Here is a 25,839-nt window from a genome sequence, read left to right on the forward strand (position 1 = left end):
CCCTTAACTTACATTGTTGCCTTATCGCGTTTCCCCCTGACATCACTGGGTGTTGTTACAGAATAACAGCACCTGGCCACGTGTCATGCCAACGTGAAAGGACAGCTTAATTTGTCGGTGTCTGACACCAGAAATCACTGACCAAGCTGCAGTACTCAACGGCTTCGAAGAAAGACCACGTCGCTTAATCCCACTCCTGCTCATTTCCACTAGATTTCTGAACATTTCTGCCCCATCCTGCAGTGTGTGTTATCTATTCTCGCTGATTACCGCAGAGTGTGTGTCAGCTCCCACTGCACCCACAAACATTCTGACCATACATTCCTGCATGATAGATTTATTATCAGTAGATTGAGACTTCTCCCATAGAAATCATGTTATTTTACTGTGGTACTAAGAAAGATATGCATACCTGTCAGTAATAAGTAGCAAAACTGTGTTCTAGTGCGTAATTACATTCATAATTACAGTTATTCTTGTGTTTCTGGGATTCAGTGTTATTGTCTGTAATATTCCTGAGGAAGTCCTCCAAATTTCTGACTTGCCTCACTTTTTTTGTATTGTAATGTCCTGCTTTTAACTTCTCTTCCACTTGACGTCTCCATCCTTTATGTTCACTAAACTCCAGGACCACACTTTTCTTTTTGTTGACCATCCACTCCCACCAAAGATAAAACCGCCCATTCCTGCATAATTTGAGTTGGGTCCTGCAGTAATGGCGGGATCCCAATCCCAATGCTGTCCTCTAGCATGCTCTTCTCATTTGTCTTCCTCCTTTTCCTGTTTTAATAATTCCCCTTTTATCCTCCTTCTTCCTCCTCCTCAAAATGCCGGGCCCCAAGTCACCGCTGTATAACTGCTGTAATGTTCCTTGCTATACTAATAACATTTTCCATTGACTGACTAATTTTCTTATATTTTTGTCAGAGGGGCAGACAAGGTAAAATAGTCACCGTTGCAACATATACCACCTTTATCAAACATTTCAGTACTGATTCTGATATAGACTATGTGACATGAGTTAACACCAATGCAAAGCTTATAGATTAATAACTCACTGCAATAAAAGGTCTGTTGGATATTCATACTTTAACAGGCTTATTCTCCTAAATGCCACCAAGTAGAGGGCTGCATTGGGATTGGGTCCCGCGGGACCCAACCCAAATCTTGCGGGAGCGGGCAGTTTGAACCTTGCTGCGGGCGGGAACGGGCGGCTAAAAAACACTGCAGGATCGGGATGTAGCCTATAGCGACAGGATGGAGTTAACAAATGATGTGGAAAAGAAGCTCAAACAAGGTCTGAAGGTGCACTGAGCCCTCTACTTCCCAGCACTCTCAAAGCTGGCGCATTTCATCTTCAGTATCCCTGCATCAAGTGCGCCTTCAGAGCGGGCCTTTCGTGTATATGGGCGCATCTTGGAAGAGAGACGCACGGGATTGGGACCGCAGTCGGTCAGCAACATTCTCTTCCTCCACAGCAATATTATGGCCAAGTGATTCATTTGTTAAATTCATTCGATTCATTCGTTAACTTTGTTTATTTTATGTTATTTATTAGTGTTATTTGAGCCACTCACAGCCTACTCTCGTTGCTATTTGTTAATTACATAAAGAGGCGTGATGATGCCGGTGTTATTGAGCATAGGCTTTATCTTTATCTCATTAATGTTTCTTATTCAGGTCTCTCTTAGAAAAGAGACTTTAACCTCAATCACTGCGTGATTATATAAAGGTAGAAAAATAAATAAAATACAGAGGAGGAAACTAGAATACGAAACAGCCTTTATCTCATTAAAAACTAAATGAAAACAACGAAATAGGAGCGCTATTCCTGACCAGTGCGTCAAAAGACATGCAGGCCAGGGAAACAAAACAAACAACCCCATGAATCTCTTTATTAATAGCCTATAAAATGACGTGTTTTCTCCTGCGGGGACAGGAGAAGACACAAAATCAATGCATCTCTATTATTGTGCGGGCATAAATTCTCAGAGTTTTGCAGGAGCGGGCAGGAGTAGACATACACATTGCAGGTGCGAGCAGTAATGGTCAGAAATTCAGCGGGAGCGGGCAGGAGCGGGATGAAGAAAACAGTCCTGCGCAGGGCTCTACCACCAAGCACAGCAAATAGCAGGTTTTAAATTCTTGATCCACTGAAGCTTAACTGATGTAGGAGTGGCTGAGACAATTAAGCACTTTGGCAAAAAAAAACAAAAAAGAAAAGAAAGTTAGACCCAATTTTCACGTGATCTGGTTTTGGATGATGACATCAGTTCTGCCTGCATTGTGATTGCATCTTGTTAGGCAATGTTGGTGGGCATTGCCACCCCATTTTTGGTGTACTCCTTTACTGACCTTTGCTCTCTGGTTTTGGAACCAGACCTGGACCACACGTACACTGAGTCCTGTCTCTGTAGCCAGGGTCTCTCTCACCTGCAAGTCACAACACAGTCACTCATCAGCCATTTTTACATACTAACATCATGGCCTCTAGTTTCACAGACCGGGCGAGGCGGAGGCGCAGTGCACCTGCGCTTCGCCAACTGGGTGTGGCCTGGCGGATTTTGTAAGTTTGGCACACCGTGCGCGCTGGCGCAGCTACTCATCTTTCCCACCTCCATCCCTCCTACCTGCGCAAGTCGGAAAGAGGGAGGAGAGAAGGCGTGGAGTGGGTTTTACGCAGCCGATTCACATCACACCAATCAAATTAGCCCCTCTCCTCACCCTTAAATGCGCCATGCAGAGGCGTAATGAGAGTTTACTCAATTCACCATGGCACAAGAGAGCAGCAGCGTCAGACAGCCAAACTTCTCCCAGGAGGAAACTGATGTTTTGGTCCGGGAGGTCCAAGCTCGCAATTTCGGAACTGTGAGCAGACCTCCACAGGCTCTCTCTCGTGCACACGCGCTCTCTCTTTCTCTCTCGCAGTCTCACTCTGTTTCTTTTCTTTTGACTTTTCTAAGATGACAGATGCTGAATATATACTCCCCATCTGATGCTGTGGCTGTTTGTGGTTGGCTGAGAGGGATGTGAACTCATTAGTTTGCAGCTGTGTTAATCAAATCAGGTTGGGTTTCCATTACGCGTGCCAAACGTGCCAAACAGTGCCAATCCTCTTTGATCTGACATCAGATGTGACGGGACAGTCAATATAGAGATACATTTATGTGCTGATTGCAGATAGTTGCACTGAATAGTGGGTTTTGTTGGTATTTCTTGCACCGTTAATGTGCCTGACATTCTGGAGACCTGCCTGTGAGGTTTTGGTGACGTGTGCGCACTGTCCGCCGGTCAGCCAAACAGCCACTACACTGGCTGCACTCCGTCTGCGCTGACAGTAGACCTGGTTTCAGCTGGCAAGCTTTTAGTGCACCTTCGACGAAGCCTTTTGGCACGAAACTGTCACTGCGCCAAGCTGGATCTGTCGACACCTCCCCCTGCTGCACTGCCACACCCATTTCAGCGCACCTCGGTCTGCCAAACTACCAAATTGAGCGCACTTCGGGTTGTGCTACTCGAAACTAGCTCTGCATGGGGTTCGCCATCCTGCACCGTGCCGGGAAACTAGAGGCCCATATGTGTGCTAGTGTAGGGCAACTATTCCCAAATGTAGATAGGCATTGTTTTCATTGAATTCATTTTGTTTTGGCCTAAGAAGGGACAATGATATATGACATGAATTTAAGTATCAGAATAAACTGTTTAATATGAATAATTATATCTCAGTGCATTTATTTATCTAATGATCTGAATGTTGTGGCCATTCTAAAATATTTGTGACAAAATACAGTCTACAGTTTCCTTTTGCTCCTGGGGCGGGAGTAGCTCAGTCCATATGGACTTGGCTTGGGAACCGGAGGGTCACCAGCTCAAGTCCCCTGTCCAGAACAAAGAAATATGGAGTATGGACTGGTAGCTGGAGAGGTGCTAGTTCATCTCCTGGGTGTTGTTGAGGAGCCCTTGAGCAAGGCACCAAGCCCCCAAGGTCACAATGTGAGTCTTTGACCCACCTGGCTTACGACACTACTTATCCCCCACCTACAATGCAGTCTTGGGATCCCTCCCCAGAGGACTTCACACCCATTCACCCCTGGTCCCACCTGACCCTAACAACTCACATGGTGGCCAGATGGGTCAAAGACTCACATTGTGACCTTAACGACTCTGAAACTAAGAGCTCACATGACCCCTACGACTCTGCAAGGGTTCCCACCCACACAGGGTTTAGAGCCTGCAACTTCGTACCAGTCATTTAGAACTGAAGAAGCTTCTTGGATGAGAGGCAAAACGTCTTCAAGAAACGCAAGCAAGTCCAGTTGCCTACAATATTAGCACTTACATTTACCATGACCTGGATGACTGAGAATCTTCACCGACAAGATGATGATGACGAAACTTCCAGTACAATATCTCACTATGCTGACTCTTCTTGCTCACCTTTCTGCAGGGTTTGGCGGAGACCTCAAAGGAGGCCTTAAAAGCTCTCCTCTGCTGGGTGGTGAGGATGGTGCGTGGTCGTTTGGGTCGGTGAGGGTCCTTGCTGTCATTGCTGCCTTTCCCTGCTGCAGGGCACTTCTCTGACTTCACATCCAGATCCTCATCCTCACTCTTATCTGTCACCAGACAGAAAGAAACAAATACACATCTTTTATTTTAATGCAGATTTGACTTGACTGCAGTTTTCTCTCGAACTGCACGTGAATTCTCCTTTCTGCATTGCAGGCAAGGCACAATTCAACTGCAATGATGCAAATGAGAATCAGTCATTTTATTTGTTGGATATGATTTCAAATTCACTGGGTTTGTAATAGCCTACAATAGAATCCCCAGTGTTACCTGACTCTGAGTTGTCTGGACTGACTGTGCTGAGCAGGTCCCTCTCCCTCTCATAGTCACTCTTGCACAGCAGCTGACCTTCTTTCAGAACAAACTTGTCTCCTTTGCAAAGCTGGCGTTTGCAGATGCAGCAGCAGAAGCAGCTGAGATGGTAAACACTCTGCAGAGCTCGCATTACAAACTCTGTGGGTGCTATCTTCTCCAGACACATAGTGCACTTGGTGGCAAACAACCTGAGGACAAAGGAGAGACAGGAGTGTTAACAGTGAAGGAAGTATGGTGGGGGGAGTGTTCAACAACCCAAGCATACACAACAGGAGTGACATGTCTTTACCAATATTTGGGAGGACAGAATTGCCCCTACTACTTGTTTAGCAAACTTGTTATGTTTGGAGTGAAATCATAATTGTGATGTGCCCCCTCTGAGGCTTCTTCTCAAAGATGATCATTTATGGCATGTTTGCATTAGGCTGAAAGGGAGGGGTTAATCTGAAGGCTCACATAATGTACAAATCAATCAGTCATTTATTATTTCATTCCTACATTTTCAATCATTTTCCGTAAACACTTATCCTGTTTGGGGTCGCGGGGGGCTGGAGCCTATCCCAGCTGACATTAGGCAAGAGGCAGGGTATAACCTTGACAGGTTGCCAGACTATTACAGGACTGACACATAAAGACAGACAACCATTCATGCTCACATTCACACTTACGGCCAATTTAGAGTCACCAATTAACCTGCATGTCTTTGGACTGCGGGAGGAATTTGGAGTACCTGGAGAAAATCTACACTAACACAGGGAGAACATGCAGACTCCACACTAAAGGGCTGACCACTGCACCGACGCGCCGCCCCCCATTTATTTATTGGTTATATGGAATCATACAAGGTACCACTCCATTGAAATGTGATTCTGTCAGCTCCTTCAATTTGTGCATTGTGATTTAGTCCTTTTGCAGATTGTAGGCAACTGCTTTACAATTGTCCATGTTTCTACTGGCTGTAGCGTGCATGTTAATGACATTCTGGATGGTTTTGGTAAACCATGGCTTCTGGTTGTGAAATTATTTAACTGTAGTTTGGGGCTCAGTTGCTTCTGTTGTCTAACACATTAAATCCACCACAGACTCAGTAAATTGATTGATGTTGTTGGTGTCACTGGGAGGATGCATCGTTGTTTGTTTATATATCTAAACCTCAAGATGGCCAGGGGCCTGTTGTTCAAAAGTAGAATTAATCAATCCAGGATAAGTGGAAAAGCGAGGCTGGACAAATTCCCCTAAGTCCATCCTGGCTTAATTGGCTGTTCGAACACCAAGCCAGGCTGAGGAGGCGCGGCTTTGTCAAGCCAGGTGTAACTTATTAAGGAGAGTGCGCGTCCATGGCTTTCTTAAATAGACCCCGAAATCGATCACAGATTCACCAGTGCAGCAATGGAGAGGGCACGTGCCGCATACTTCTCACCCAGTGAGTAGCATCTCATCATGGACACTTATGAAGAGGTAAAACATATAATCACGAAGAAAGGAAACACTGCAGCGATAATAAAGCAGAGAGAGAGAGTGTGGCAAACAATTGCGGACCGACTGTATGCGTAAGTAATCTAAAAATATACATGTGCTGCGCAAATGAATGTCATAATTACAATTAAAGTTCCTTCCACAAATTAACAGTTGTACACTTTGCCTTAAAGGTGAGCAGTGGAAGTTAAGCAACTGCTGATTTCACACCAGCAGAAGAGCTCGCCCTGGATCAGAACCGAGGCAGGCCGATGATGGAGGAAGGAGGGGGAGAAACCGTCCTCTTCATACAAGGTACATTATTCCAGTATACTGTACATGGAATCAATCATTTTATTCATTCATTAATCAACCACTGGTGTTATGTGGACTGTCTGACTTTGGACTGTCTTGCAGTGTAAGACAAATTGACAAATTAAAAGAAAAACCTTAAGGAAATTGGACTTAGAAATTAAGAAACTAGAGAAAGAAGTAAGTGACTTTAATGCACATTGTAAGCATGACTGTGATGCAATGTATTAATCAATATTATTTCTCTCTTTCTCTCCACAGCTCAAAGCAGACAGTGACTAATTACAGTATTTTTCATTTAAATAAAATGAAGTCAAAGAATATTGTGGTTTCATCTTCATGTTTTCATTCATTGATGTAAAGTACTACACTGGAGTTATTGGTCGAGTTAACTGGGAATATATTTTGGGAAGGTCATACAGTTATGATACTTAATAACCACTAATTGTGTTAATGCCAAATACACATACTTGTATGTTTATTCCAACAATTAATCCTTTTATTGATAAGGATATGTGCATGCCAAAGTATGTTTGGGCTATGACAAAAATAATGTTTTAAATGTTAAATGTTTTTTATTATTGTAGGCTTAATGTATTTTGTTCAAAAATGAGGCAAATACGTACATAAGAACATGAAATTACGGTAAAACACACTGATTTCCGATCGCAGTGACAGCTTACTGGACAGATAAGGCACCAGGCTAAACTAAGCCCGGTTGTTAGCCTGGTCGGGACCAGGCTAAGTGCACAGAATAAATATCCATTGCAACATATGTGCCTCTGCTTTCAAACAACCGAATCAACGCTAAATTAAGCCAGGATAACCAACATATCCCGGCTTAATCCCTTATCTAGGTTTCAAACAACAGGCCCCAGGTGGTCGCTCCTCCTAAACACGGGCAGTGCTGCTATGCAGCCGCTACTGAACAGCGTATTTACAGTAATCCAGAGTGTTTATTCCCTTTGTGGTACAGGGTGAGCAGGAACGGGACAGCATCTCACGTTCCACTTTTCTAACACATGTTCTACGTTTGCAGTTTGAGCAGCATCTTTGCTGTGTATTGAGAGATTTAGACTTCTTTACAAAAATTAACCTGAATCACTTAATTCTGAATCGATTTTCATGAAATTTTGGGCTTGTTTGGTTGAACATGATACTGGTTATTAATTGGAATAAAATTCTAATCAGTTCCATTCCAAAACATTGTCCTTCTGAACAGTCATAACTTCCTCTTACACGAATCACGTGACAAAGGAGTATGGCAGACTGAGTCGTTTGGCATCCACATAAGCCTACCAGAGAAATTAATGAATTATACCTCTGATCTCTTAAAAGTTTAGCATGCAAACTAAGGGAATTAATTTTTAATCCCAAGTTGATTTTATGTCAAGTGAAACACGCACCTGTGAGACAAGACAGACGGAGAAGCAACGCAAGGCTCTGTGGCGTTCACTTAACCAAAGCATGGGGGACAACGAGACCGAGGAACCACCTGCCTGGGCCAAAGAACTCCTGGCACAACTTATCAACATTAGAGATTCCCTCCAAACAAAGCTTGATGATCTGAAAACCACAATGAAGGACATCAAAAAAGATACACAAGCCATGGCTATCACAATGGAAAACGTCGAGACACGCATCAGTTCCCTAGAGGACAAACAATCCACTGACAAGAAAGCCGCTGATGAATGCTATTCGGAGGTAAAAACTTTAGGAGCCAAAGTGTCCCACCTGGAATCACAGAGCAGGAGAAATTACGTGATCATTGTGGGCGTGAAGGAGGGCCTACTGGAGAGCGGCAATCCAGAGGAAGAATTGTCAGCGATCCTCCGCTACATTCTGGACCGGGATGACACGGACCCAGTGCCAGAGGTGGACAGGCACCGTCGGTCCCTCCGGTCCCGCCCGGGTCCAGAAGAACCACCAAGACCATACATTGTCTGGATACTACGATGGAGCGACCAACAACTCATTCTGAGAGCTGCAGAAAAGGGGAAGAGGTTGGCAGCGAAAGGAAAAAAGTTGGAATGGAAGAATAAACACTTTCGAGTGTTTCAAGATCATCCACCGGAGATCCAAAAAAGACGCTCTGAGTACGCCGACATCACAAACAAGCTGCGCGGAGCTGGGCTCCGCTATGGCCTGCTATTCCCAGCGAGACTCATTGTCACTGTGGATAAGGAAAAGTTGCTGACTCTGACTCTCCGCTCCACTATCACACAACGGATCCCCACCCCCCCCCCCCCCCCCCCCCCATAAATTTATTCCATTATTCCAGCCGTCAGATTTCATACCCAGTACTCCGACCGCCAGTTACAGCACTTCCAACATGAAGCAGTCTGTGCATTTCTCCCTCACTACGCCGGCATGGACTGTGAAGACAGTTGCGTTTATCTCATCAACGAGAAATCACATCCATCTGCTATATGTGACGTACATGCCCTTATTTGGATAACACATCCTGGTATGCCCCACACATAAAGCCTATTGACAGCGTAATGCGGTCTGGCTGCAGATGTACAGTACAGGCCAAAAGTTTGGACACACCTTCTCATTCAATGCGTTTTCTTTATTTTCATGACTATTTACATTGTAGATTCTCACTGAAGGCATCAAAACTATGAATGAACACATGTGGAGTTATGTACTTAACAAAAAAAGGTGAAATAACTGAAAACATGTTTTATATTCTAGTTTCTTCAAAATAGCCACCCTTTGCTCTGATTACTGCTTTGCACACTCTTGGCATTCTCTCCATGAGCTTCAAGAGGTAGTCACCTGAAATGGTTTCCACTTCACAGGTGTGCCTTATCAGGGTTAATTAGTGGAATTTCTTGCTTTATCAATGGGGTTGGGACCATCAGTTGTGTTGTGCAGAAGTCAGGTTAATACACAGCCGACAGCCCTATTGGACAACTGTTAAAATTCATATTATGGCAAGAACCAATCAGCTAACTAAAGAAAAACGAGTGGCCATCATTACTTTAAGAAATGAAGGTCAGTCAGTCCGGAAAATTACAAAAACTTTAAATGTGTCCCCAAGTGGAGTCGCAAAAACCATCAAGCGCTACAACGAAACTGGCACACATGAGGACCAACCCAGGAAAGGAAGACCAAGAGTCACCTCTGCTTCTGAGGATAAGTTCATCCGAGTCACCAGCCTCAGAAATCGCAAGTTAACAGCAGCTCAGATCAGAGACCAGATGAATGCCACACAGAGTTCTAGCAGCAGAGCCATCTCTAGAACAACTGTTAAGAGGAGACTGCGCGAATCAGGCCTTCATGGTCAAATAGCTGCTAGGAAACCACTGCTAAGGAGAGGCAACAAGCAGAAGAGATTTGTTTGGGCCAAGAAACACAAGGAATGGACATTAGACCAGTGGAAATCTGTGCTTTGGTCTGATGAGTCCAAATTTGAGATCTTTGGTTCCAACCGCCATGTCTTTGTGAGACGCAGAAAAGGTGAACGGATGGATTCCACAGGCCTGGTTCCCACTGTGAAGCATGGAGGAGGAGGTGTGATGGTGTGGGGGAGTTTTGCTGGTGACACTGTTGGGGATTTATTCAAAATTGAAGGCACACTGAACCAGCATGGCTACCACAGCATCCTGCAGCGACATGCCATCCCATCCGGTTTGCGTTTAGTTGGACGATCATTTATTTTTCAGCAGGACAATGACCCCAAACACACCTCCAGGCTGTGTAAGGGCTATTTGACCAAGAAGGAGAGTGATGGAGTGCTGCGGCAGATGACCTGGCCTCCACAGTCACCGGACCTGAACCCAATGGAGATGGTTTGGGGTGAGCTGGACCGCAGAGTGAAGGCAAAGGGGCCAACAAGTGCTAAACACCTCTGGGAACTCCTTCAAGACTGTTGGAAAACCATTTCAGGTGACTACCTCTTGAAGCTCATGGAGAGAATGCCAAGAGTGTGCAAAGCAGTAATCAGAGCAAAGGGTGGCTATTTTGAAGAAACTAGAATATAAAACATGTTTTCAGTTATTTCATCTTTTTTTGTTAAGTACATAACTCCACATGTGTTCATTCATAGTTTTGATGCCTTCAGTGAGAATCTACAATGTAAATAGTCATGAAAATAAAGAAAACGCATTGAATGAGAAGGCGTGTCCAAACTTTTGGCCTGTACTGTATATTAAGCATTGATCTGTTCTTGCAGCACGTCTACAGAAAGTATTTTGTTAGAGACAAACCATCCGTCTGTCATCTTACCTGTATTAACGTTTTCCCTTGACCAGCGAATTCATCAGCTTGTAACAATTCGCCAACAACAGAAACTGAGCCTTATGTCACAACGCTACTTTTACAGGTCACGGGAGGCACAGGTTCACGGTGCCAAGCCAAAACTCCTGATATAACATGAAACCCCCAAAAAACTTAACTCTTTTTGCTTTCAAAATGCAGCAATAAATTGTCTAAAAACGAAATGGACTCGTATGGTTAGTTTAACTCAACAACTTTAGTGTAATTAAATTAAATCAAACTCAAATTTACATGCATCCGGTTCGGACGATTCACTCAATTAACACAGCGTGTCACACCGATACAGAAAACAAATAACCCCCACTGTGCATTTACTGCTTGTTTATTAATTCCAATCACATTTTATGTGTGTGAGATCCTGCTTGTGTGTGCGTACACCTTGAATATCATATGTAAGGCTATTTCATAACTAAAATGGTGGTGAAAATTTTTAACTTTGCTAGACGGCATTTCTCTGAGCCATTCGTTAAAAGGAAATCATTTATTTGCTGTGATTCTTTTGATCTGGTGCAGTGTGTGTCTGGTCCCACACATGAACATGGACACACATTAGACCTCGTCCTCTCCTATGCTTTATCTGTGTCTAACTTGGAGATCTGTGACGATGCGATTTCTGATCATATGCCTGTTTTGTTTGAAGTTGCTTTCTCCTGTGCCGATGTTAAATCTGGCGCCCCTGTTCAGAGCCGTCGGATTTTTAACTCTTTTACTGCTGGTCAGTTCTCCGTGGCTTTTAATCAGCTCTGTGTCCGCCCTGCCTCTGCTAACACAGAGGAGCTCAGCTCCTGGTTTAACTCCTCCTGCCGAACCATACTGGACTCTGTGGCTCCAATAAAAACTGTGCTGCCCAAGGCTAAAACTGAGCCATGGTTTAATGAGGAAACTCGTGCAGCTAGGCGGGAGTGACGCAAAGCAGAGCTGAAGTGGAAGAAGGACAAGCTGCAGGTTTCCCTCCAAATCCTAAAGGACTGTTGGCGCTGCTACCAGAACACTGTTAAAGGGCCAGTGTGTAAAATGGGTTGAAAACATTGAAAACAGTGACATCAGTGGTCAAATTCTAGATTGCAGGGCTCACTCGCTCACCCCTCCCGTCGGGTAAATGACGGTGGCCTCGTAGGGTCAAAAAGCCTTGCACATAAGTTTTTCAGGAGTAGGTCTATCTAGCCACGAGGTGAATGTTTATTTAGAAATCGAAGCCATGTCCCGATATTGTAATGAATCCCTCATGAACAGGAGACCAGAGGAGCGTTCGGGAAAAAGGCCAGTTTATTTGAGCACTCCAGAAACTCCGGTAACACTCCAGGGGGTAAAAGACTCCGTCCCAAACTCTGACTCTTCTAGCGTAACAGACACACTTCATAACTTTACACACATACTCGTTTACCATACTGAGTGGGGACCCCCCTCCCCTCTCTGCTCAGTCTCTCACTGACTGACAGCGTAGCCTGTAAACAGAGCTCAGCTGTTTATTTAGCCTAGCGATAGTAGCTGCAATGGACGACTTTGAACGCGATTTTGAAGAGTTTCTTGTAGCGGACACAGACCCAGAGCGGTAACACTTTACAATAAGGTACACAAAATTAGAGTAGTTAATGAGGAACTAATGAGGAACTAATGAGTAGTTACTGAGGAACTAATGAGGAAGTAATGAGGAACTAAGGTACACAAAATTAGAGTAGTTACTGAGGAACTAATGAGGAACTAATGAGTAGTTACTGAGGAACTAAGGTACACAAAATTAGAGTAGTTACTGAGGAACTAATGAGTAGTTAATGAGGAACTAAGCTACACAAAATTAGAGTAGTTAATAAGGAACTAATGAGTAGTTACTGAGGAACTAAGCTACACAAAATTAGAGTAGTTACTGAGGAACTAATGAGGAACTAATTATTAGTTAATGGTCAGTTCTTCAGTAACCCCTGATCAAATTTCAGAGGAGTAGTTACTGAGGAACTAATGAGGATCCTAACTATTAGTTAATGGTCAGTTCTTCAGTAACCCCTGATCAAATTTCAGAGGAGTAGTTACTGAGGAACTAATGAGGAACTAATGAGGAACTAACTATTAGTTAATGGTCAGTTCTTAATTAACTCATGATCAAATTTCATAGAGGAGTTCATCACGACTTAATAATTAGTAAACTATTTACTTCATCAGTGCACAATCATTACTCAATAACCTGTCCATTAGTTAACCTTTTTTTGTCCTAAAGTAAAGTGACACATAATGAGTAGTCTTTCATTACTTCATCATCATCTTTACAATTAGTTCCTTAACAAAAAAAATCACAGACAGCAGGATTCTTGAGAAGAGTTTTATTCATTATTTTCAGACCACAGACACATTAATATGACCATCCATGTTATTCTGTACAATGATGCCTTAGAAATAAATATGATAGTGTGTCACATTTTAGGTAGGCTAAACTTAAAGAATTTATCATGGGGGCTGCGTGTAAAGTACTGTATACTGATCACACCTGATCACAGGTGTTTGAGGTGCACAAAATTGAATTGAAACAAATTTGGAATGAATGAGGAACTAACTATTAGTTAATGGCAAGTTCTTCATTAACTCCTAATCAAAGTTCAGAGTAGTAGTTACTGAGGAACTAATGAGGAACTAACTATTACTTAATCATTACCTACTCATTAGTTACTCTTTTTGTGTACCCTAAAGTAAAGTGAGACATCAAAATGAGTAGGTAATGACTCAGTACTCATTACCTACTCATTTTGATGTCTCACTTTAAAATGAGTAGGTAATGATTACTGAATCATTACCTAATCATTAGTTACTCTTTTTGTGTACCCTAAAGTAAAGTGAGACATCAAAATGATTAGGTAATGATTACTGAATCATTACCTAATCATTTTGATGTCTCACTTTACTTTAGGGTGCACAAAAAAGGTAGGTAATGATTAAGTAACAGTTAGTTCCTCATTAGTTCCTCAGTAACTACTCCTCTGAAATTTGATCAGGACTTACTGAAGAACTAATAGTTAGTTCATCATTCATTCCAAATTTTCAGCTGATTGAGCATCTTGAGTCGGCAGCGGAGCTTGTTGGTGAGAGAGATCACTCTGATTGGCTGTTCAGGTGTTATATCCTCTTCCCTGTAACGAGTGAATCTGCCTGTAGTGAAACCGGGGCTAACCGGTGCTTCCTCCTCAGGCTCCACTTCACTCAGCTGCCGGACAGATCCGCTGCTTCTTCCCACTTTAACCTGAATAAGAAACCGGAGCTAGCTGGGAGCGGCTAGCGGAGCGTTAGCCGCAGCATGACCGGAGGGAAGCAGCCAGTTAGCCTCCGCTAGCTTCCCAGCTAACGTTAGCCCCGGCTCTCCGTTTGGATCCAACCTGTTATTCATATTATTCAACGTGGGAAGAAGCAGCGGGTTTGTCGAGCAGCTGAGTGAAGTTGAGTGAAGTGGAGCCTGCGGAGGAAACACCGGGACCGTCTGGATGTAATAGTCCGTGGAGGTGCTGCGGTGCTCGGCGGCACAGATAGGAAACCCCTCGGCTGACAGGATGTATCACTCTGTCACTCCGCGCTACTTTGTTGATCTCATGCATTCAACGGACTTTCCGGTTTTCCGTGTATGTGGTCTGAAAATAATTAATTAAACTCTTCTCAAGAATCCTGCTGTCTGTGATTTTATTTGTTAAGGAACTAATTGTAAAGATGATGATGAAGTAATGAAAGACTACTTAGCCTATTTTGTGTCACTTTACTTTACGACATAAAAAAGTTAACTAATGGACGGGTTAGTAACTAGTTCACTAATTATTAAGTCGTGATTAACCCCTCTGTGAAATTTGATCATGAGTTAATGAAGAACTGACCATTAACCAATAGTTAGTTCCTCATTAGTTCCTCAGTAGCTACTCCTCTGAAATTTGATCAGGGGTTACTGAAGAATTGACCATTAACTAATAGTTAGTTCCTCATTAGTTCCCCAGTAACTACTCTTATTTTGTGTAGCTTAGTTCCTCAGTAACTACTCTTTCGTTCCTCATTAGTTCCTCATTCGTTCCTCACTAGTTCCCTAGTAACTACTCTAATTTTGTGTAGCTTAGTTCCTCAGTAACTACTCATTTGTTCCTCATTAGTTCCTCATTAGTTACTCATTCGTTCCTCATTAGTTCCTCAGTAACTACTCTAATTTTGTGTACCATAGTTCCTCAGTAACTACTCATTAGTTCCTCATTAGTTCATCAGTAACTACTCTAATTTTGTGTACCATAGTTCCTCAGTAACTACTCATTAGTTCCTCATTAGTTCCTCATTAATTACTCATTCGTTCCTCATTAGTTACTCATTAGTTACTCATTAGTTCATCAGTAACTACTCTAATTTTGTGTACCGTAGTTCCTCAGTAACTACTCATTAGTTCCTCATTAGTTACTCATTCGTCCCTCATCAGTTCATCAGTAACTACTCATTAGTTCCTCATTAGTTCCTCATTAGTTCATCAGTAACTACTCTAATTTTGTGTACCGTAGTTCCTCAGTAACTACTCATTAGTTCCTCATTAGTTCCTCATTAGTTACTCATTCGTTCCTCATTAGTTCATCAGTAACTACTCATTAGTTCCTCATTAGTTCCTCATTAGTTCCTCAGTAACTACTTGAATTTTGTGTACCTTATTGTAAAGTGTTACCCCCAGAGCCATACCTGTTTGAGCCGAAGCATACAGATGAGGAACTCCATATGTTTGATGCTGAGCAGGCGAGAAGAGAGGCTGAATGCACAGAATGGGATTCGGTGCTACTGCTACCATCGTTGGGGAGATATATCATCAGGAGGAAAAGCGCCGCAGGGAGTGCATCACAAGGAGTGAAGTTGTGTCTTCTTTTCCTCGCAGATGATGGTTCGGGTTCATTCTCTCCTGTTGCGTGGTAAGTGTGGTCCATTCGCAAACTTTATATCTAAAAAAACTTTTCACTACTCTCTATCGACGAACTACTAACACTCTCTGCTGTTTCCTCCTCCTTCCTTCCTTCCTTCCACTGTCTTCGTTGGTTCATTTATACATGCGAAACGCGTTCTCTGGCTGGCTGGATTGTCCACTTGGGCTGCCTTACATACATGGCGGCGCAAGATGGTGACCTCTCTAAAGCAAGGCCCTTGCAATATATATATATATATATATATATATATATAATATGTATATAATATTGTATAATTATAAAAGCATAATTATAAGGCTACGAAAACCAAACAAATTTTATTTTATAGCGATTATACACTTGTATAAACATATTAATGGGTAGAATATTCAGATTCAGATTCAGATTGACAATAAACCATGCCAAATATTACACACTGGCCCTTTAAAGAGACCAAAAACCTTAAAACCATTGACACTGATCTTAATGCCCCACAGCCTGTCAGCTTGGAGGCATCTCCTGACATGTGCAATAGCTTCCTGCATTTTTTTATTGATAAGGTTGCTACTGCAAGGGCTCTCATCTCAGCCCCTGCATCTGACCCCTCTGTCCCTGTTCCTTGTTCTGCAGCTCTTGATAAGTTTGAACTTGTGTCCCTATCATTTTTAGAAGATCTGATTGGCCATATTAAGCCATCAGGTTCTCCCTGTGACGTTGTCCCTCCTGGTTTCTTCAAAGTAGTTTTCCCTAGTATAGGGCAGTCGGTTCTGGCTATCATCAACAGCAGTCTGTCCTCTGGTGTTGTTCCCCCGAGTTTGAAACATGCAGTGGTCCAGCCCCTACTTAAGAAACCTGGCCTTGATGGCAGCATGCTGGCCAATTTTAGGCCCATCTCTAAGCTGCCTTTTATCTCCAAAATCTTAGAAAAAGTTGTTCATGCTCAGCTAAAATTGTTTTTAGATGAGCATAATGTCCTGGAGAACTTTCAATCAGGCTTTAAAACTCTGTATAGCACTGAGTCTGCTTTACTAAGAGTTTTTAATGATATCCTCCTGGAAAATGACTCTGGTGACCATGTAATTCTTGTTTTGTTGGACCTAACAGTGGCTTTTGACACCGTGGACCACAATACCATAGTGGCTCGGTTACGTCACCTAGTGTGCATCTGTGGTACTGCACTGGAGTGGTTCATATCTTATCTGGCCGACAGAAGCATGAGTGTAAGCCTTGGAAACTCGGAATCCAGCTCTGCTCCACTGCCGTATGGGGTTCCACAGGGGTCGATTTTAGGGCCCCTGCTTTTTTCTTTGTATTTACTGCCCCTATGATCCATCCTGAGAAAGCATGGCATCTCTTTCCACTTTTATGCTGACGATAGTCAGATATATGTGCCGCTAAAAAAGAAAAATGCCTTCTCACTCACACCACTTCTGGCATGTCTTGAAGACATCAAAGACTGGATGGCCTTGAACTTTTTAAATTTTAATGAGAAAAAAACAGAAGTGAGGGTGTTTGGTCCCAGTGGCCTTTGTGAACCCCCCCTGTTGACTTGGGCCCTTTGGCAGATTTTTTAAAGCGAACAGTCTCAAACCTCAGCAGCATTATACAAACATTTTGAATCTGTCGATAAAGCTGGGAAAATACTAGCGTTGAGATTGAAACAATTGGAGAGTAACTCCTCGATTATCTCAATACATGATTGTAGTGGATCTGTGGTATATGAACTAAATCAAATAAACAATGCTTTTCGAGAATATTACTCACGGCTATATGAATCACAGTGTAAATGTGATCCAAATGTGATAGATGACTTTCTTGGTAACGCTCACCTCCCGCAGCTGAAAGATGAAGAGAAGGGCTATCTCGAGACGGATGTCAATGAGATGGAGGTTAAAACAGCCATAAAAATGCTTTCCGCTGGTAAAGCACCAGGCCAGGACGGGTTTCTGGTGACAAAGTTAACTGGTCTAAGAGTGAGGCTATTCCTTTAAACCCACTTGCATGTCCCAGTCCGCTGAATTCAGCCCCTATTGTGTGGAAGTCTCAGGGCATGAGATACCTTGGAGTATACATCGTATCCCCAACTGAAAAAATATTTGAGCTAAATGGCCCCAAGGTCTTGAAATCCATCAAGGAAGATTTAAAAAGATGGTCAGGCTTACCGTTATCATTGTGGGGTAGGGCAGAAATACTTAAAATTAATATACTAACAAGGTTACACTGTAAAGAATTGCTGTAAATTTACAGCAAGATTTCAACAGTATTAAGGTGTTTTTTTTTAAAAATACAGTGCTTTACTGTTAATATTAAAGAAAATCTGTTAAATCACAGTCCATTCACTGTTTTTTAACAGAACTGTAATGTATTCCTAAAATATGGCACTTTACCGTTAAAGTATCTTAACTAACACTATCATGCAGTATTTTGGGCATTCTGGGAAGAGCATTTTCTGAGCTGCACATGTGAAGCTAGATACCCACCATTCCTGATCCATCCCCATCTTACTAATTATTTGGTGAGTATAGCAATTTTATTTGATTGTTTTATATTATATATTTATATTATTGTTTTATTTGATTTGATTTGTTTTGTTTGCATTGATGATTACTGCATGCGCACATTATACTATAGAAGGATTTACCAGCTAGCTAAATTTTCAAAGATGATTAATCAAACAACACAAGGAGGAGCACATTTTAATTTCTAATAAGTTAACGTGTGTTGACACCTGCATTTTGCCAGTGAATTCATGAAACTTTATGCCTTGTGTAAACATTTTACCATCTATGTAAGTCACTTCAACAGTTGAATTAGGCTAATATTATGCAAGACTACAGTGCATGCTAATTATTGTGTGTCACAGTGCAGATTCAAATAAAGACAAGATTATTTTCAAGATAATTATTGGATGACAAATTAAGTACTGAAGAATATTTGCTTTGCTGTAACCGTGACTGTTTCTCCACCTTGTGTTGTGCAAGGGACTGTTCATTTGTATTTAGATTGATTTTTGACACATTTCTCTGATATTGCAGATGCAGTAGATGACTTTACTGCTGCCCTACTGATCATAATAAGTAGCATACGTGCATGTTCATCACATGACACAATTAACCAGTTAATTTTTCAGATATCAAACACTAAAATAAGCAACTATCAGGTGGACTGGCAAAAGGAGCTATTTTTTTTTCTTTCTTGCTTCACAGTTTTACAACTGTTGTTTACTGTATATTGAACCACAACAGTCAAGTCTGTTCGGCTTGCAATGATGTTTTCTTGTCAGATCTGTGGACATCAGTCTAGCACCTCAGTGGCCTATTTGAGACATATGAAAATTGACAACAATATACCCAAGTTAGTACTGCAGTGTTGTATGCCTAATTGCCAAATGACCTTTCGAAAATGTGCAGGTCTAAAAGCACATCTATACAGAAAACACAAGAAATGTGTGATTGAGCCCAGATTGAATATTTCAGTGGACCTGACATGCCATGTTGACTTCTGCACTGCCAAATGTGATTCCTTGACTGAGTTCTATTCTCATCTTAAAGAGCACATCAAAGAAGGACGGACAGCTGCATGTCCTTTTAAGCAATTCGATAAGGCATTTACTGTGATATCTACATTTACTTCTCATTTGACCAGAAAACGCAAAGACAGTGGAGAGGGAAATTTGATAGAGTCTATCATTGCCATTCTGCCATTCTTTCTCTGATGTTGTGTTCTGTTTGTGAAACTACATATAAACTGTCTGGATGTTTCAGGTTGGAATGTTATGGTTGGCTGTCTCTCTCTCTCTCTCTCTCTCACACACACACACACACACACACACACACACACACACACACAAACTCACACACACACCACACACAGGCACACACACACACACACACACACACACACACACACACACACACACACACACAGCTACCTATAGGCTGGATTGAGAAACCTTGGACTTCCACCCTAACAGTAACTACAGTTTTGTAACATGTACTGTATAGTGATGTTCATTATACTGTTATTTTTTTATTTGAACTGTTTTGCACAGACATTATATTTATACACACACACACCACACACACCACACACACACACACACACACACACACACGGCTACCTGTGCTGGACTGAGAAATTTGGTGTCTTTGAGTGAGCCGTAACTCTACTGCCAATGTTCTTGGACTTCCACACTAACAGTAACTTGTAACATGTACTGTATAGTGATGTTCATTATAGTGTTATTTTTATATTTGAACTGTTTTGCACAGACATTTAATTTAACATTCCTTCATTTAACATGCAATTGTTCTGCATGTTTTTGTTTTTGCATGTCAACTACATTCAAATAAAAAGTGAAGTGCAATAAGAAGCTGTGAAGCTTTTTCTCTTACATTGTAATTACAGGATTGAAAAATCAGTAGGTTAATTTTATTATGGTTTTATTATGACAAACAGAGATTTTGTGAAACCTACAATCAGTGACATCTATTAACATGTTTTTCTTAACAAAAGTGCCTTTAATTGTATGCAATCGTATGACTATTCATGTCTTAATTTAGTTTTTTTTTTAAATAGTTTATTAAAATGTATAAATAATACAAAATAAATAGCCATTTAATTGTAAAATACTGTGAAAGTAATTTTAAAAACCAGTTCATACTGTATTTTTCATGAACAGTACAAAACTGTAAATTGAGTGACAGTAAAGAGATGTTAATTTTACAGTAACATAATGGCAACCCAGCTGCCAGTAGTTTACTGTTTTCTGACAGTTCATACTGTATTTTTCATTTACAGTAAGTACAAAACTGTAAATTTCAGTAACAGTAAAAAGATGTTAATTTTACAGTAACATAATGGCCACCCAGCTGCCAGTTGTTTACTGTTTTTTTACAGGAAAATTTCTAACAGTGTAGCCTTCATTTTCTCAACCATTCCACAAGAAATACCCCAGAAATGGTTTAAAGAGCTAAACATGATTTTCTCACTGTTTCTCTAAAAAGAGAAAAAAACGAGAATCAGCCTAAACAAGCTATCTGTCTCCAGGCATGAAGGTGGGCTTGGAATACCAGATATGTATCACTGTTATTTAGCATATAATGGTGTTCGGCCCTCATGTCCTTTATGGAAAAACCCAGTGTTTATGGCTGGCGGGAAACCTCTGTGGAATGCTCACTGGCAAGACAAAAATAATGAGCTGGGTCAATTAATAAATAAGGGAGATGTAATCAACTTTAATGATCTTAAATTAAATTTTGGCTTAAACAATTCAAATTTCTTCCAGTATTTACAGATGAAATCCATCTTGTATAGCTTTTCAATAAAAAATATTATCTTAGGAAATAATGAAACCATTCATATTGAATTAAAAGATGCACCCTCTGGCAGTGGTACGGTGTCTAAACTTTATAAATTAATACATTATACCTTTGTTGAATGCAATACATCTACAAACACTCAATGGGTGAACGATCTTGGTGCACCTCTCACTTCTGACCAATGGAGGGGGATATTAAATCTCTCAAATTACCTTTCTAAATGTGTGAGATATAAAGTTATCCAAATGAAGATCTTATTTAGAGCATATATCACACCATCTAAATTAAAAAGAATGGATCATAACGTTTCAGATATATGCTGGCATGGATGCAGAATGTGAGGCACTCTGATGCACCAGCTGTGGCACTGTCCAGAGGTGAAAACATTTTGGTTAAAGGTTAAGGATTATTTATGTTTATTATTCAATATAAATTTTCAGTTATCCCCAACAACATGTTTACTAGGTAGCAAGATGGAAGGAGTGCAACTCTCTAAAGAATTACACTGCCTGTTTCGCCTAGCTTTTCTTTCAGTGTAACGAACAATACTTATTAATTGGAAGGTGAGGAAACCAAATTGTTTCAGTATTGATAACTGGATAAAGGATTTCTTAGACTTGGCATCGATGGAACAGGCTGCATCAGTTTTACAAGATCTGGAGAGTGAACATTTGAACCCTTTGAGACAGATTTTGTCACTCTTGGCAGAAGTATAAAAATAGTAAAAATAAATAAATAATTAAATTGAAAAAAATAAAATAAAATAAAATCCCCATCCAAATAAAGGTAGCACGGGTGCCTAGCTGCTTGTGCCTGGTTGCTGAAGCTCGCCCTGCAGGGTTTGGTGGCAGGGTGGGACCTATTTGACCCAGACGCTTCACTGTTGGGGCGCGTTGGAGGCGACCCGGCGTGAGTATCTGGATGCCGTATCTGCAATTTGTACAAAAAGTACAAAAAAAATATGTTTGTGTGTATGTATGTGTGTATATGTATATGCATGTGTATGTGAATGTATGTGCATGTGTCTGCACGTATATGTGTGTGTATATATGCATATATATATATATATATATATATATATATATATATATAGTCGTCTGCTCTGTACCCTGTTGGCACTGGCTCTGTTGAGGTGGGGCTCAGCGGTAGAGTCTCAGATTCACAGAACTAGGCCACCCCCTCTGTTGTCTTGTGCGTCTAGTGTTTGTGATTGTATTATTATTAGGGACCTCGGCCTGAAAGGGCGAGGACCCTCTTGTTCTTGTAGTGTTTATTATTATTATTATTATTATTATTATTAGGGACCTCGGCTGAAGGGCGAGGACCCTCTTGTTCTTGTAGCGTTTATTAGGGACCTCGGCTGAAGGGCGAGGACCCTCTTGTTCTTGTAGCGTTTATTATTATTATTATTATTATTAGGGACCTCGGCTGAAGGGCGAGGACCCTCTTGTTCTTGTAGCGTTTATTATTATTATTATTATTGTTTCTTTCTTTCATCCGCCGCGACTTTAAACTGGAATTTGACCCCCTGAACATGCTCCAAAACTCACCAAAATTGGCACGCATGTCCGGACTGGCGAAAAATTTTTTAAAATGAAAAAATTAATCTGAAAAGTGCCAAAATGGGCTCTGTAGTGCCACCTATCTGTCTAGACCACTAAAATGGCCGCTGCAGCCAGTAGGAACGTCGTAGGAAGATCAAACCAAAACAGCCGTGTTCGTCTCATCAAGACCTACAAATCACGCACTCGCACCTATGACCTAAATCCAACAGGAAGTGAGCTATTTCCTTTCAAAGTAAGATTTTTCCTCAAAAAAAGAAATTCCTTTAAAAAACATCTCCTCCTACACCGTTTATCGTATCGGCTTCAAACTCGCAGAGATTATTGTTCAACGTGTCCTTATCAATTATTGTGCGTAACTTTTCCATTACTAGAATGGTTTGGATGTTATGGCGCGTTTCAGGTGATGTGCTCCAAAACCTCCTGAGGATTTGTTGTGCCACCTAGACACACTAAAATGCCCGGTGCGACGGGTAGGAACCACTTAGAAAGACCAAACCAAAACTGTCTCGTTCGTCTCATCAAGACCTACAAATGTCGCGCTGCAACCCCTGACCTAACTCCAACAGGAAGTGAGCTGTCGGTCTTTGAATGTAAGATGGCGTTTTTCACAAATTCTGTCGATCAAAAATTATTTGCTCCTACACCGTTTATCATAACTGCTTCAAACTTGCACAAATTACAGCTCTACCCTTGCTGAACATTACTTGTGAAGGACTTTGTCATAACTTGAACAGTTTTGATTTTAGAAGCGTTAGAAGGTGCAGGACACAACTCCTCATGATGATCTCTGGAAGAAAAGATGAGGGCCAACACACTGTAAACTTGTGATTAAGGTGACATTTTTCAGTCCATAGACATACAAGCTTTATATGTTTGCGTTCAGAACGAATTTATCTATCTGGTGATGTTTTCAGATTGAAGATGGGACCCACGGTTTGGAATCTGGAAGGATTTGTTTGAGAAAGTTTCAAGCCATTCTGCTCTGTGTCTGAGCTGCATGCAGTCCTTAATTAGCATAACAAAGGCTTCACTCTGACACACTGTCAGAGTGAAGTGTGTGTGGTCACACAGACATGACAGTATAACATTTACCAAACTCATTCCTAAAACTTTGTCATACTTATGTGACAATAATCATATGTGTATAATAACAGTAGAATTATGGCACACACAGACAGACACGGACACACAGAGACACACAGACAGACAGACACCCACACACACACTCCACTCCCTTTTATTATACACATATGATTAGTGTCACATATGTATACAATCAGATATTAATTCAACATATTGTACACACTCCACTCCCTGCACCCCCTCTCTCTTTCTCTGTCTCTCTCTCTCCCCTCTGTCCTCTTTCTCCCTTTTCTCCCTTTCTGCATGTATAACTCGTCTATGTCTGTGTGTGTTATACTTCTACTGTTATTATACACATATGATTATTGTCACATATGTATACTATCAGATATTAATTCAACATATTGTACCACAATTGCTAGAATTATAATTTTAATATTATTCCTTTCATTAATGTTGTTGTAAGCTACTGTCATGATCATCTCTCCTGCATCTCTCTCTGTCTCCCCTTCTGTCTCATGGGGTCCTGAGGACAGACGGATGTTGTATGCTGTAAAGCCCTGTGAGGCAAATTGTAATTTGTGATATTGATTGATTGATTGATCGATATTTGTTTCTTGACTCAACAGCATTCAGTGACAGTATTTCAGTTACAGATGTAGTAAATTTAAAGACTCTGCAATGTTGCACCATTGCTCACTCAGAAATATTAACAAATAATTTGCAATATTAGGCTATAGGAATTATGTTCCATCAGTGTGACTAATAACATCATTGATAGAGATTATTAGTCATTGATAGTACGTCTTTTAAGCGTCATAAAGATTTTTAAAATGTAAACAATAAAACCTACATATTATGAGCATTAAACATTTCAGAGCTGATCTGACTGACTGACAGTCTGGTCCTTGTGCACAGTGTTATTAAAACAAATAAATATAAAAACGACAGAGGTTTGATTTGATCATCACACATGTCAACGTTTCATTAGGTCACATGGCTTATGTCTACAAATTGCAAAATATATGCTCACACCACCTTCATAAGAACCCTTTACAGTTTTTAAAACTGAGTTTGACTTATGATTCTGGCTATTGTGGTACAACATGTGGGAAGTATATATTAATATCTGATGGTATACATATGACAATAATCATATGTCTACAATAGCAGTAGAAGTATGGCACACACAGACAGACACAGACAGACACTCTCTCTCTCTCTCTCTCTCTCTCTCTCTCTCTCTCTCTCTCTCTCTCTCTCTCCCCCCTCTGTCCTCTTTCTCCCTTCTCTCCCTCCCAACACACTGTAAACCTGTGATTAAGGTGACATTTTTCAGTCCATAGACATACAAGCTTTATATGTTTGCGTTCAGAACAAATTTATCTATCTGGTGATGTTTTCAGATTGAAGATGGGACCCACGGTTTGGCATCTGGAAGCATTTGTTTGAGAAAGTTTCAAGCCATTCTGCTCTGTGTCTGAGCTGCATGCAGTCCTTAATTAGCATAACAAAGGCTTCACTCTGACAGTCTGTGTGTCAGAGTGAAGTGTGTATGTGTGTGGTCACACACACATGAGGTTTTAAATTACTTTAAAAATGACCTTAAAAGTATTTCCATGTATTTTATCAATTTTATGTCTCTGAACCCAAGAGACTGACCTGGAGGGTTGCAGTAAATCACCTCATTTCAAGTACAAGTCAGTAACAGTGTTACAAACATCAGGAAAGAATATACATCTTTGAGGAAATGTTACATTCAACAACACAGTAGTCTCATCAAACACCTTTCTTTTGATGTAATTGACAGAAAAATTAAATGCTGTGTTTTTGATGCATACAACATTATGTATACTTCGTGCAATCTGTAACTTTGTCTGCCACAAACAGGAAGTATGTGAACATGTGAGATATGTCAATATGTCAGCAAACTCTCTCTCTCTCCCTCCCTGTCCCCCCATCTCTCTCTCTCTCTCTCTCTCTCTCTCTCTCTCTCTCTCGTGTCCTGTTACTGCATGTCAGTAACTCGGCCTCTTCTTCAGAGCC

General features: G+C 41.2%; 1 protein-coding gene across 1 annotated transcript in view; it reads right to left on the minus strand.

Annotated features, from left to right (window-relative positions):
- The window catches only part of LOC125905866 (LIM homeobox transcription factor 1-beta-like), a 229,829-nt gene that overhangs the window by 94,406 nt on the left and 109,584 nt on the right, over positions 1–25,839 (minus strand). The window contains exons 3-5 of the mRNA XM_049604156.1: positions 4,837–5,069; positions 4,438–4,613; positions 2,356–2,433 (exon numbers count right to left, since the gene is read on the minus strand). Coding sequence (XP_049460113.1) covers positions 2,356–2,433; positions 4,438–4,613; positions 4,837–5,069 — 487 coding nt within the window. The remainder of the gene's footprint in view (positions 1–2,355; positions 2,434–4,437; positions 4,614–4,836; positions 5,070–25,839) is intronic.

The sequence above is a fragment of the Epinephelus fuscoguttatus genome, linkage group LG18 (genome assembly GCF_011397635.1).
Source record: "Epinephelus fuscoguttatus linkage group LG18, E.fuscoguttatus.final_Chr_v1".
NCBI classification, from domain to species: domain Eukaryota; kingdom Metazoa; phylum Chordata; class Actinopteri; order Perciformes; family Serranidae; genus Epinephelus; species Epinephelus fuscoguttatus.